Source organism: Cucurbitaria berberidis (assembly GCF_010015615.1).
Source record: "Cucurbitaria berberidis CBS 394.84 unplaced genomic scaffold K460scaffold_4, whole genome shotgun sequence".
NCBI lineage: Eukaryota > Fungi > Ascomycota > Dothideomycetes > Pleosporales > Cucurbitariaceae > Cucurbitaria > Cucurbitaria berberidis.
The window spans coordinates 1422969-1435051 of record NW_024468938.1 but is presented as its reverse complement, the minus strand read 5'-3'; the positions used below and the strand labels follow the sequence as shown (position 1 = coordinate 1435051).

The following is a 12083-nucleotide window of genomic DNA, read 5'->3' as shown; positions in this document are numbered from 1 at the left end:
CTTCTCCGGCTATTTCCGAAATATATGGACACTACGATCAAGTTGGCGGTCGCCGCGGCGCAATTTCAAATCAAGGTGGTCAGCAAGGCGGTCAGCAGGGTGGAGCTAAGGGCGGCTGGGGCGATTGCAAGCTGATTATTTGCTCTCAATCAAAGGAATTTACGCCCGTTGCACCGAAGACGGCAGCACCGGGCACCCCTTAGATGACTGTGTCTCATTTGAGCATATTTGCGATTTGTCACGTTCTACGAGTCTGTTGTCATGTCAATTTTGATCGAGGTACATGTCGCCAGTGCAATACTATGGTCTAGCAGATGCATACGACGTATTTTTCCTTAATCCTCCTATTTCAGATGTTTCCCCGCGATAGGATTTAACTATTTTGTGTTTGCTCGTGTGGCTGAACACGATTGTATATTGTATTCTCAAGTCTCTCTACCTCGTGCAGCCTATATGCTGCTGAAGAACCAAGATTCTAGTCCTTATGAAAACAATCTAATAGGCCAATGCTTCACAAAATGCGACTGATTCCCCAGATGGACTTCTTTCCACTCCTCTCATTCCATGAGTAGTAAGCACTGCTGTGTGTCCGATATTCTCCTACAGCAAACCCAGCGGGATTCGTAACCCTCAGCTTACTTTGCTTCGCTCGAAACTATGGCATCCTTGTGCCACTTGGTCGCCAGAACTGTCTCCCTCCATAGCCATCCCAACCCAACGGTAGCTCCAGGGCCTGCAAGTACCAGCGTGGCAGCACCCTTCAGGATGATGCTTACCCAGCTATCTCCCACCATACCCGCCCTCTTCATGTCGCCAAAAAGGTAGAGCAACCACAAGAGACACGCGCCCGCTGAAAAGATCTGATCAAATTGTAAAAACAGTCTGATCCACTCGTCTCCTGTCTGAGTCGCCGCAATATTCGGTGCAAAGAGGGTCAACATCGAGAACGGAGATGTAGCAAAGGTATAAAGCCACGTTCCGGCTGACACGGCGCAAAGTGTCAGGATCGTGAATTTGATAGTCGGCAGATCGCGGTTCACATCCTCGATTCTATCTCTCTGCACCGTATCAGGCATAACGGTCTTTTTCAAGACAATCTGCAGTATACTGGCAAAAACGGGGAAGAGTTGCCAAATCCATGCCCACTTGTGACGTGTTTCCGGGTCGATAAAGGAGAGAAAAGAGCCGTAGTGCGGGATGTAGTGCGTAGCAATGAGGACCGGAAGAACAGATGCAGTATAGCCCATATCTGTCAGGCGTAGATCTCTTGACCGGAAGTTTTCGATGGGAGACTGGATGTAGTGGATGAAACAGTAGAGAGCCATCAAGACACCAATTCCATAGAATTGCATGTTGTAGCCGATGATAATTGGACTATACGTATCATTAACGCTGGTTTCGAGATGAGTGAGGAGAACGGAAGCTTACACGGAAGCAAAAGTCAAGATGTTGGCTCTGCGAGCACTCTCAATGAGAAGGATAGCGTAGATAACCCCAATGTCGGTAAGGAAGCTGAAACTCTGCCAGTTGCAGATGAGGTCTACGAATTGGAATGATGCGAAGCATGCAGTGAGACCCCTGAAGCGGCTGTCGATGAACTCAAAGCCGTAGAAGTTTTGCAAAGGCTTGACGAATCCGGGCTTGCCGACGTTGTTATGAACGCCCTCCTCCAGTATCTCGACGATTCTACCAACAACTTGTGGGAGCGCCTAGTCACAAGTTAGTATGTGTGTCATAGGCAACCATGAAGATACGTACTACACCCCACATAAGGTATACTGCGAGCGAAGTGATTCCTAGGAAGGGTAGAGCCTTCGCGGCTCGCAGAAGCTTTGACTCGGTATGTCCCATACCTTGGGATGGGTTGAACGGCATGTTACCATGCAGTGATTTTTCCGGAACTGGTAGGTAATCAAGTTTGACGGCGCCGGTGGACATGTCACAGTTCATATCAGTAAACCTGAGGAAGTCAGCATCTATAGACACGGAATGCAAGACGAGATGGCTAAAGATTGTTCTCGATGCCTTCGATGTTGCTTGTAAAGAAACATGATCCCCCGTTATCGCACACATTCGATCACTTACATATCGCCAGCGAATGGGAGAACCCAAAACGCAAAAAACTTGTCCTTCCATGTTTTGAGGGCATGGAGTCGTGCCACGCTACCAGCGGCCGTGAAAATGGCCGACAGACGCATTTCGCGGACCTTTTGATAATTACCGAGATGTGTTGTAATGGTTTCATAGGTCGGTTTGCCTTTCTCCGCTTCGTCGTCCAGCTTCTTCAGCTCATTCGCGAGAGCTGCGACGGTTTCGATGGCGGCGTTGCCACCTGCACCCATGTTTGGAGTCATTTTGTGGACGCCGTCGCCAACGCAGGCAATACGACCCCATGACCAACGTTTGAGTTGAGCTTCTTCCGTGGCGACTAGAGCACAGCTGACTCTGTTCTTCCAGACGTGGCCGAATTTTATATCGCGTGTGATGTTTGCATCTTGGATACTCTCGGCGTAGGTGTCCATATCTTGCTTTGTATACCTTGGGATATTAGGCACCTTGTCTATATGATACCGTCAGCGCAGTACTATTATTAGCAGAATAATAACTAGTGTTTTCACTAGATCATGTCGACGTTCCCGGTATTCGAAGGTGCAGAGGGTGAACGTACTAAACACGGTTAGGACAATTTGAGACGCAAGGTAACAGTGTCATACCAGATCTTGTCGAGTCGCTTGAATATAAACCAATATACCTTGCCTTTTCCACCGATTATCATCATTGCAAAACCTTCGCTATGGTTAACTCCCATTTCACCGTCAATAACACCAGTCGTGGCTGTGGAGATGCCAAACAGACAGTTGTATTCCGCAGATAACAATTCCTTGTCGTTCGGGTCAATGGCATCTGGCTCCTGTAAATGTGCCAGTCGCCATAGTTCATGGCGGACTTTGCTGTGCACACCATCGCAACCGACAAGCACATCGCCGCTAACCGCGGTCCCGTCCTCGCAAAAGACGACGACTTCGTTCTTGTTGTGGTCGACCGTTGAGATGCGCTTCTGAAGCTTGATTCTCGATTTGTCTTTGAGGTTCTCATACAGAGCGCGGAGAGCAAGTCCCCGCTCGAGGAATGCGATGGGGTAGTTGAATCTATAACACAGGTAAGTCAGTCGTGTCTCGTTGAGATAGCTTCAAGATGGTCCAGAATAACTCACCTTTTTTCGGTCAGGAACGAGCCATCGGAGCTTGAATAAGTATCGCCGTTCAGGTAGCGGCTGTGATTAAGTTTCAAACCAATAGTTTCTTTCGCGCAAGCCTCAAAGCATCCTATTTGATCGAGAATGCGACCGCCATTCGGAAAAAAGCCGATAGATGCTCCGACCTGTGGGTGTATTGTGTCACGGCCTTCGAGAAGAACATAGTCTATTCCAGCTTTTTCCAAAGCGTTCGCGAGCGTCAAGCCAGATATGCCACCACCACCTATAATGACGCGAAAATCTCGAGTTGCGGCCATATTCTCTTCGTATTCGGCTAGAAACTAGCAATGGAAATATAAGGTCAAGTGAATGAACCACAAGTAGCGAGCGGTTGTGCAAGATATAGCAGCGTTGAATTGCTTCGGGCCGAAATCAGCTATGATAGCGCCGTTTACGCGACGCTAGGTCTTACCCATGGTCCCACACTACGGGCTTTGACTGGCTGGTCAGCCACATGGTCAGATTTTAATGTAGAGGCTAATTACTGACTTCAGTGTTGCGGGTATGTGCTCGGCTCAACATTGGCGATAGACAGCACTAGGATGATGAGCTGACTTTTTCCTCCAAGCAGAAGATTTGGAAACCCCTCCATCCGGATACATGCATGCATGATATTACATCCTGAAACCTGTATAGATCCAGCGGAGGGTCGGACGTTGTTTTGCCAAGCGAAGACTGCACCTTGACTTGTCGCTAGGGCACTCTGTACAGGGGCACCTTACGCTAAGTCGCATCCCTGACGACAGCCGAAGTGTTCTGATACGCTAGATCCAAATCCACGCTTCTAATACTGGAGTGATCAGGCATTGTACTGTCATGTGACATTTACGTGTCTTTACTAGGGAGTCATCTATCTAGATCCGCGTCTTTCCTGAAGGACATGCAGAATTGACGGGCGTACTACAACGCATGCTGTGCCGTAGGCTTCCGTAGCTAATTTGGGCACCAGGTACGATTCGGATGCTAGTTGTAGATAGCGCTGATTCTGATTAGGCCGAAAACACAGCCCATGAAGTGGACCCCTAGGTTTGCTGACGCATGGGATGTCTCTTTTGCCAAAAGCAATGTTTAAAGAAACTTAGTTGTCTTATATTATAATCATCAAAGTATTGACGGGATGGATGAGCACAGCCATCTGCTCTTTGGCTGTTTAGTTCCCCTTTGGAAGTCCACGTAGCAGCTGTAAATCAAGCTAGCAACGTTTGGCAACGAGGCCCTATCGATTGGTCTTGATAGATGCTGACCATAGCTATTAAACATAAGCTCGTGCTTCTTGAAAAATATCGACGATTTTTTTCCCAAAGCAAGCAAGATTAATTAGGCACCGAAGCGATACACTTCATGAGATGAACAGTAGAGCACAATCCGATTGTTGAACCGAATGCTGTTCTGGTCAATCGTGGGATGTATGGAAAGAGCCTGGAGTAGGTGGAGCAACAATGATATATAAGGAACAGTCACGGCTTGATTGAGAAGACCCGCATCCGGCGCCTCCTGCGCTGTGGTGATACCTATTCCCGCGATGGTAGTCATACCGCCTCGACGTAAAGCTCATACATGCGCCCTTACGGTAGCCGCAAAAAATGTCCTGGCGTACGAGTAACAGCCGTCACCACAGCTCAAACCGAGGGCGAGCTTTTGTTCTCACTAATCTGATGGCTGATAGATCCCACCGGATAAGTTCCACTAGACCATCTCCGAGCGCGAGCCCTGCTACGTCGAGCTGGGTGGTTTGCTTCGAGCAAGTCACACAGACCATCGAGCGCGAAGAGAGGGAGCACGCTCCCGGCCACTAGAAATGCAGGCCGGAGCTCCTCAGAACTTGAAATTCTGCTAAAGGCCACCGCCCATATCATTGAGGAATTCAAGAACAAGCTTGCCGCCCGGGACACTGAGTGCGACCACTTCCCCCAAGAAGCCGCCCAGACTGAGGATGACCTCAACCAGTTCAGGAAAGACCACGAGGACATGAAGAGAACGTCGGAGCAAACGCAACAATGATTCCCGATGCTAACCCTGCCTATCTGCATCCCCGCAGTCCACGTCCCCGTATCCACCTGTCTACCGACCGCTGCATCAGCTAAGGCCTACATACCCTTCGTATCAGGCGGTCGGACTACCTCACGACGCCACTTTAAGCACATCATGGCCGTATTACGCCTATCTCGTCCAACACTTCGGTCCGACTGCTCTTGTGGACGCGTTCTACGCAGCGGGACATTGGAAGCGCATGCATTAGTCCTCCATCCTCAGAGATCCCTGACAATGGAGAAGGGCCGTTCCGCGGAGGTTCGGGTGGCCCACTCCCCGTTCCCGTGATAGACGAAGCCACGGCATTTTCCGCTGACAGAGCTTCTGTTAGACTTGGCATATGAATCGTGGCGAACAACACCCATGCCGCGTTTGGAAGCTTGCCAACGATGCAAACATTACTGGGTTTTTCTGCCTTTTTGGTGATGTCGACTGCACCTGCTCGGGCCATGGGGCAATTGTCGTCCGAATTGGTCATACAAATGTTCTATTCGACGCACACTACCAGAAGAGAAAGCAGAATGGGCAGCTCACCTTCTCCAAGCCAGACTCGGAACGGTACCGAAAGCACTGAGCAGCCCGTCGTCCGTCGTATCGCACAGCCCGGAGACGCAATACTCAGTGGTAGAGTAGCAATTGTTATGAACCAAGCTGGTGGACAAGTCCCTGGGCTTCGGAGCGTCGGAGAGTCGTCTCCTCCGAGTGTCATGCGCGGACCATTGTTTTCCAGGCCTGGGGTGAAGTTGGTCTTGCAACCCCGGCAGAGATGGCCAGAAGGAGGATTATTCCTCGTTCTCATATGGGGCCGATCTGGTGACCACACCACTTCTCCACCGCTGTTATCAGAGCAGAGACGATGTTTTGAGCATGCAGGACGTTATTGATAACCCCACCCAAGACGACTAGTCAAAGCTACTTGAGATCAAGAAGGCGTAACACGGTGGGGCAGATTCATAATTTGCCCTACTAATCTTTGCGGCCATCTAAAGCGAGAATAGGGTGGCCAGAATGGTAGAGATTGGCGGTGGCGATGCTGTTAGGTACGGTCAATGGTCAATGTTGGGTCTTCGTACTACCATCTGACCGGCATGATTCTTTTCAGGTGAGATTCGGGGATATTTGAGTGAACGTCTTTTGTACATTATATTAACATTAAATATTGCTGTATGAATATTGCTGTAACGAGGAAAATTCTTTTCATCCAAGGCCGATCGTTGGTCCAGAGGTATTGAGACGATGAAGAGTTATTTAGCTGCAACTGCAACTGCAACCAATAGCCTTAAAATTTACCGGACGCGTCGGCCCCTCCGGGAAGATGAGACATTACTCGATTTTGGTGTGTTTGACTGGGTTGCCCTGCTCGTCCACAAGTCCTTTCGCCCGCATTACCTTGAGGGCATCATGGATAGGATCTAGCGCGGGCTCCGGCGCCCTGTGCGAGCCGAAGTAGGTGTCGGCCCAGGTAAAATATTGTCCGTAGTTGACTGTGAAGTACATGTGGTGTAATGTGTGGTGCGCGGGACTGTTGATGAACTTCTCTGTCCAATGGCCCGTAATCATGTCGCCGTCATGAATGAAGATGGTCCAAATCTGGACACCAACGAAGAGCAGCAGGTACAGATATCTCTGCATTGGGCAGACGAAAACGAAGACACTTTTGGGTTTTAGAACTCGTATTTTGAGAATAAGAGCGACGGGATACTCACTGGTATGGCAGAGACTGCACGAACCCATCCAGGGGGTGAAAAGCCAGCGCAGCCCATGGCGTGGGAACTTTTGTCATTAGCATTGCCACCTCTGTGTACGAAAAGGGCGATAGTGGCAAAAGACATACCGATCCATTTGTGATGTGGCTTGTGGATATATTTGTACACGCTGGGGTGGTGTTCCAGGCGATGGATCCAGTAGATAGCAAAATCATTGAAAGCCATGTACAGGATAGCCGAGATCACCAGCCAGGGCCAGCCATAATCGTTTGTATTGGAGTAAAGCAAGCTTTTGCCACGGACCTCGGCCAGGAATATGGGTAGGGTTAATATGTTGATAAAGGGGACGGCGAAGAGCGATGATTTGATCTCTTGGCGGACTTGATTCTTCAAGAAGCGAGGATGATACTCGAGCCGTCGATCAAACACAAAATAGTACGATAGGGCGCCGAAAACAAGGTAGAGGGAAGTCGCGCCGAGCTGAGTAATGGTGAGAATCGATAAGATTTGACGATAGATGTTGTCGCGCGGCCATTGAGAAATAAGCGCTGTGTTTGCGGCCGCGGTAAGATTGGAATATGAGGAGTTGCTTAAGCTGAAGTCGGAAGAAGGTAACGCCCATGCATAGGCTTTATCCAGAACAAGAGGATCGAGAAACTCGAGAGCTACATCCATCGTGGCTGCTATGCAACGGCGCGCATAAAAATTGAGGTGAGCGGAGAAGGCGGCAACAATTGTTCGCAGAAGTTGCCGCTGGGGCGCGGATGGGCTGTATCCGTTTTCCGGCTTGGCAGGGGTCAAGTGGGGCACAATCCCTTTAAGGCTTGTTGTGATTAGCCTTGCATCGCGTTTTTAGAAGTGCTTAGTAAGGCTCCAGGCGCGCCTTGTAGTAAAGTGTGCCTACGGCCTGGTTGAGATATTACTAGTTCTATAAAGGGACTTTGAGTAACGTAGCGCCTCATGTATTAAATTCATTGCAGCCTTGCTGCATTACAATACTACTGTCTAAACCACGCGCTACGCAGTTGTAGTCGCCACATGATGGTAGGTTTGTTAACCATGATGTGGCAGACAGAGCGCGACGGCGGTAGACAAGGCGCGGCGAACGGCCTTGGCTACAACTGCTGGCAATAAATTGCTCGAACAAAGGTGTGGAATCCATGTAGTCAGACACTTTCTAACATGACAGCAGCAGCAGCCAGGTAGGATCGTCTTGTAAGACCAGAGCGAAAGAACATCAGTTTGACTGGCCACCAACCGAAGTGTTTGATCTCGTGGCTGTCGGCTTGGAATAGGATATAAATTTTATTGCAGGCCAATCATTCCACATACGACCATAGGATCTTGAATTCAGCGCTTCCCGTTCGCTCAGCGGTACTTAAGCAGGATACCGGCGGATTAGTAGTTAGGTGGGTGACCACTAGCGAATCCCCGCTGTTGTATGTTTTTATCTTTTTGGTCCTACGATATATAAACATGTCTCAATGCCAACCTCTTGCAAGACTCAGCTAATGCAACCTTGTTTGCGCTCGTCTCTTTTTCTATTTCCATTCTAATAATTTTAAATAAGCGTCTACACCCCGAAATTGCCGCGTAAGGTTTGTATCCCATTTTTGAGGGTGTACACTTCCGCTACGCGAGTGTTGTTTACCGTGCGCATCATCCCGACGACCGACTCTTCGGCCACTACTATCCCGAAAATACATGCCGGAGAAATTTCCACAACATCACAACGTGCAGATCTCTCCCGCCCCCGCAAATCCACCCACGTTGCGCTCACATGCGGTTGCCCTTGCAGCACGGACGAACCCATTCGAGATGATGCAGCACGTTTTGTGGAGTCTGTATGGCGTGCGGCTAAGATAACGGTTTTGCTGCCGCAATTGACATGGTAGATCGGAAATTGGATCGCGCAATGCCCTGGCGACAAGACGACAAGGCCGAAGCCGGGTCTACGGATCGGGGGAGCAGAGTACAAATTGGACGCGATCGAAACCTTGAAAGCCAAGTCCAACCTTTGATCTGGCTGTGACTCCTTCCACTCTTTTCCCCACTCTTTCAAAGATGTTGAGGGCTGTCGTAGGGCTTGCTGGCCTGGTCAGCTGTGCGACCGCTCAGAGCAACTCTGTAAAGGTCAAATGGCTGGAGGACACGCCGGAATACCTCGCCGGAGTGACTTTTGGCCTCCCATGGCCCCGTGGGCAACACCTTGGTAATGCGACGACTTTCACGGCTTCCGGGGATGCGCAGTTACAATCATGGGCTACGGCATACTGGCCTGATGGGTCCTTGAAGTGGACTGGACATGCTCTTGCAGCGAGCGACTCTCCAGCAACCGAATATACCATCACCGCTTCCGGTCCCGGCAACTCGACGCTTTCGCGACTGAGGCGACAGAAGAACGGCATTCAGGTTAGCGACTCTGGTGATGAGGTTGTGGTCAACACAGGCAAGGTTACTGCAACGTTCCCCAAGTCGGGGAGCACCTTGGTCTCTTCCATCAAAACCGGCTCCAAAATTGTCGGAAAGAATGGTCGCTTAATCCTGAGGTCTCAGACCGGAACACCAGATGACGATGCGGACGGCAAACCGACCGGAATTGACTACTTTAGCTTTTCCAGCAAGGTCTCCAATGTGACCGTTTCGGAAGATAACACAGCACGTTCTTTGGTCACGGTTCAGGGTATCCACACAATCGACGGAGACGGTGCGCATAAAGATTGGTTTCCATTTACGGTGCGATTCTATCTATATGCCAACTCAGAAGCGATTCGCATCATCCATACTATCATCTACGACGGCGATATGACAAAAGACTTCATTTCAGGCATCGGCATTCGCTTCGATGTGCCCCTTGCCGGCGAAGAGTTCTATGATCGTCACATTCGCATAGCCGGTGTTGACGGCGGATTGCTACATGAAGCCGTACAAGGCATCACAGGGCTTCGTCGAGACCCCGGTGAAGCTGTGCGTTCAGGCCAATACAACGGTACCCTATTGCCAAATGCAACTGCGTGGGATCAGCGCGTTACGTCGCGTCTCCAATGGGTTCCCACCTGGAGCGACTACCGACTGACCCAGCTCTCTTCGGACGGCTTCAACCTCAAGAAGCGAACCAAGACTGGCCAGAGCTGGGTCAAGATTCCTGGAGGTACCCGCTCCGGTGGTTTGGCGTACCTGGGTGGAGCTACCGTTGGCGGTCTTGCTCTTGGCCTGCGTGACTTCTGGAAGAAGTATCCTACTAGCCTGGATATTTCAAACGGTGCGACCGATACAGGATCGATCACGTTGTGGCTCTACAGCCCACAAGCCGGGCCCATGGACATAAGGCCATTCCACGATGGACTTGGCCAAGACACGTATGCAAAGCAACTTGATGCGCTTGACATCACGTACGAGGACTACGAAGCCGGATATAATACACCTTATGGTGTCGGTCGGACAAATGAGCTCTATCTCTACGCCTTTGATAGCACTCCTACAGCTGACAAGCTGTCAACTCTTACTAACTACACTAACAACCCTCCGGTCCTTATCCCGGAACCTGAGTACATCCGCGACTCCAAGGCTATTGGCGCATACTGGGATGTTCCTGGTGCCGTTGACTCCGCCGCGGCAAGGAAGATTGAGTCAAATATGGACTTTCTCATCAAGTTTTACGAGAGTCAAGTCGAACAGCGCAGATGGTACGGTTTCTGGGATCACGGCGATATTATCCACACTTATGATGACGACCGCCATCAATGGAGATACGACATCGGTGGATACGGATGGGACAACTCGGAGCTGTCTCCTGACTTGTTCTTCTGGGGCTACTTCCTCCGCACCGGGCGCGCTGATGCGTACCGTCTCGCGCATGACCAAGTGCGCCACGGAGGCGAGGTGGACTCATACCATTTGGGCAACTTCACGGGTCTCGGTACGCGACATGGAGTGCAACATTGGGGCGATAGTGCAAAGCAGGCGCGTATCGCGACGCCGGTCTACAGGAAGACATTTTACTACATCTCTGGCGGTGACGAGCGGACGGGCGACCTCGTGCATGAAGTCCTCGACGTCGACAAGGCGTTTGTTCTCGTTGATGCTAGACGCAAGGTCCGCGCTGCTAATGTAGTCTACAAGCCCGACCCCGAAGCTCTTTATCTCAATTTTGGCACGGATTGGGCTGGCATCGCGCAGGCCTACCTTATCGAGTGGGAGCGTCGCGGTCCCCGCTGGGAAGAGGCGCGGGACAAGCTCATCGAGGCCATCAAGACATATCCCAAGTTGAAGAACGGCTTCGTTACCGGCGAGGCGCTGTACAACAGCCTTACAGGAGCATGGTCGCCGCCGCCCACGGACCCCAGCAACAGCGGGAACGTCACCGTCTCGCATCTCTCCGGCGTCTTCGGCGTGCTCGAGACCATCGACCAAGTCATCGAGCACTTCGGCCCCGCTGCACAAAACACCACGAAGCCCTTCTTCGACGCCTTCCTCGAGTACTGCTACTTCTACGGCGCCAGCAAAGCTGAGCAAAAGGACCGCTATGGCAAGGACTTTGGCAACCTCAACTTGAAGCAGGGCCACTCGCGCTATACCGCTTATGTGGCCCACCATCGCAGCAACGCTACGCTTGTGCCCCGCGTGTGGTCAGAGTACCTCGGTGATGGAAGCAAGGACGGACTTGCCCCTAATGCTCCGTGGAAGACGGAGAGGATTAGTGGGAGCGATGTGTTGATTCCGGTTGATGAGGCGATTTGGGTCAGTACGAATGCGGCGGCACTATACGGTGTTGCGGGTATTGAGAGCTTAGCTCTTGTGGGCGCGCCAGATGTCAATATTGTGGGTCAGAATACGACCGCGAAGAGGGCCGTGAAGTGGAACGCAAAGAAGGCTGCATAGCGTATGATAGCTTAGTGTGTTAGTAAATGTGTGTATGTATATACAATATTCCATGCATACATGACTTTAGGGTCGGAATGTGTTCCAGCTACTAGCTTGCTAATGACCAGTGTGATCAAAGCGCGTTGGTAACTAACATCAACAAAGTATGGGTTCACTCTAAATAAGTCACAGTCCTCTTGTGGTCACAGCAACCTAACACGTAACAC

At 50.7% G+C, this 12083-nt stretch overlaps 5 protein-coding genes across 5 annotated transcripts; 2 read left to right on the top strand and 3 right to left on the bottom strand.

Moving 5' to 3' along the window:
- Positions 1-1424: 1424 nt before the first annotated feature.
- Positions 1425-3513, bottom strand: K460DRAFT_288692 (FAD binding domain-containing protein; the record flags this gene model as incomplete). Its single annotated transcript, XM_040929065.1, has 5 exons — positions 1425-1664; positions 1762-1960; positions 2086-2555; positions 2705-3149; positions 3233-3513. The coding sequence occupies 5 exons, from the start codon at positions 3511-3513 to the stop codon at positions 1425-1427; spliced, it is 1635 nt and encodes a 544-aa protein (XP_040785695.1).
- A 1172-nt stretch (positions 3514-4685) lies between these two features.
- On the bottom strand, positions 4686-5481 carry K460DRAFT_139914 (uncharacterized protein). The gene has a single exon (XM_040926742.1). The coding sequence runs from the start codon at positions 5284-5286 to the stop codon at positions 4876-4878; it is 411 nt and encodes a 136-aa protein (XP_040785694.1). The 5' UTR covers positions 5287-5481; the 3' UTR covers positions 4686-4875.
- On the top strand, positions 5482-6390 carry K460DRAFT_139913 (uncharacterized protein). Its single transcript, XM_040926741.1, has one exon. The coding sequence runs from the start codon at positions 5677-5679 to the stop codon at positions 6169-6171; it is 495 nt and encodes a 164-aa protein (XP_040785693.1). The 5' UTR covers positions 5482-5676; the 3' UTR covers positions 6172-6390.
- A 220-nt stretch (positions 6391-6610) lies between these two features.
- Positions 6611-7668, bottom strand: K460DRAFT_407495 (putative sterol desaturase; the record flags this gene model as incomplete). The annotated part of the gene is made up of 3 exons (XM_040937080.1): positions 6611-6941; positions 6994-7060; positions 7122-7668. The coding sequence occupies 3 exons, from the start codon at positions 7666-7668 to the stop codon at positions 6611-6613; spliced, it is 945 nt and encodes a 314-aa protein (XP_040785692.1).
- A 1355-nt stretch (positions 7669-9023) lies between these two features.
- On the top strand, positions 9024-11932 carry K460DRAFT_368048 (uncharacterized protein). Its single transcript, XM_040933699.1, has one exon. It carries the CDS (start codon positions 9058-9060, stop codon positions 11872-11874), a length of 2817 nt encoding a protein of 938 aa, XP_040785691.1. The 5' UTR covers positions 9024-9057; the 3' UTR covers positions 11875-11932.
- The last annotated feature ends 151 nt before the right edge of the window (positions 11933-12083 follow it).

What these genes read in the sequence shown, in the direction of transcription:
- K460DRAFT_139913 (XM_040926741.1), top strand. Translation starts at nt 5,677, where the DNA reads ATGCAAACATTACTGGGTTTTTCTGCCTTTTTGGTGATGTCGACTGCA.
- K460DRAFT_139914 (XM_040926742.1), bottom strand. Translation starts at nt 5,286, where the DNA reads ATGCAGATAGGCAGGGTTAGCATCGGGAATCATTGTTGCGTTTGCTCC.
- K460DRAFT_368048 (XM_040933699.1), top strand. Translation starts at nt 9,058, where the DNA reads ATGTTGAGGGCTGTCGTAGGGCTTGCTGGCCTGGTCAGCTGTGCGACC.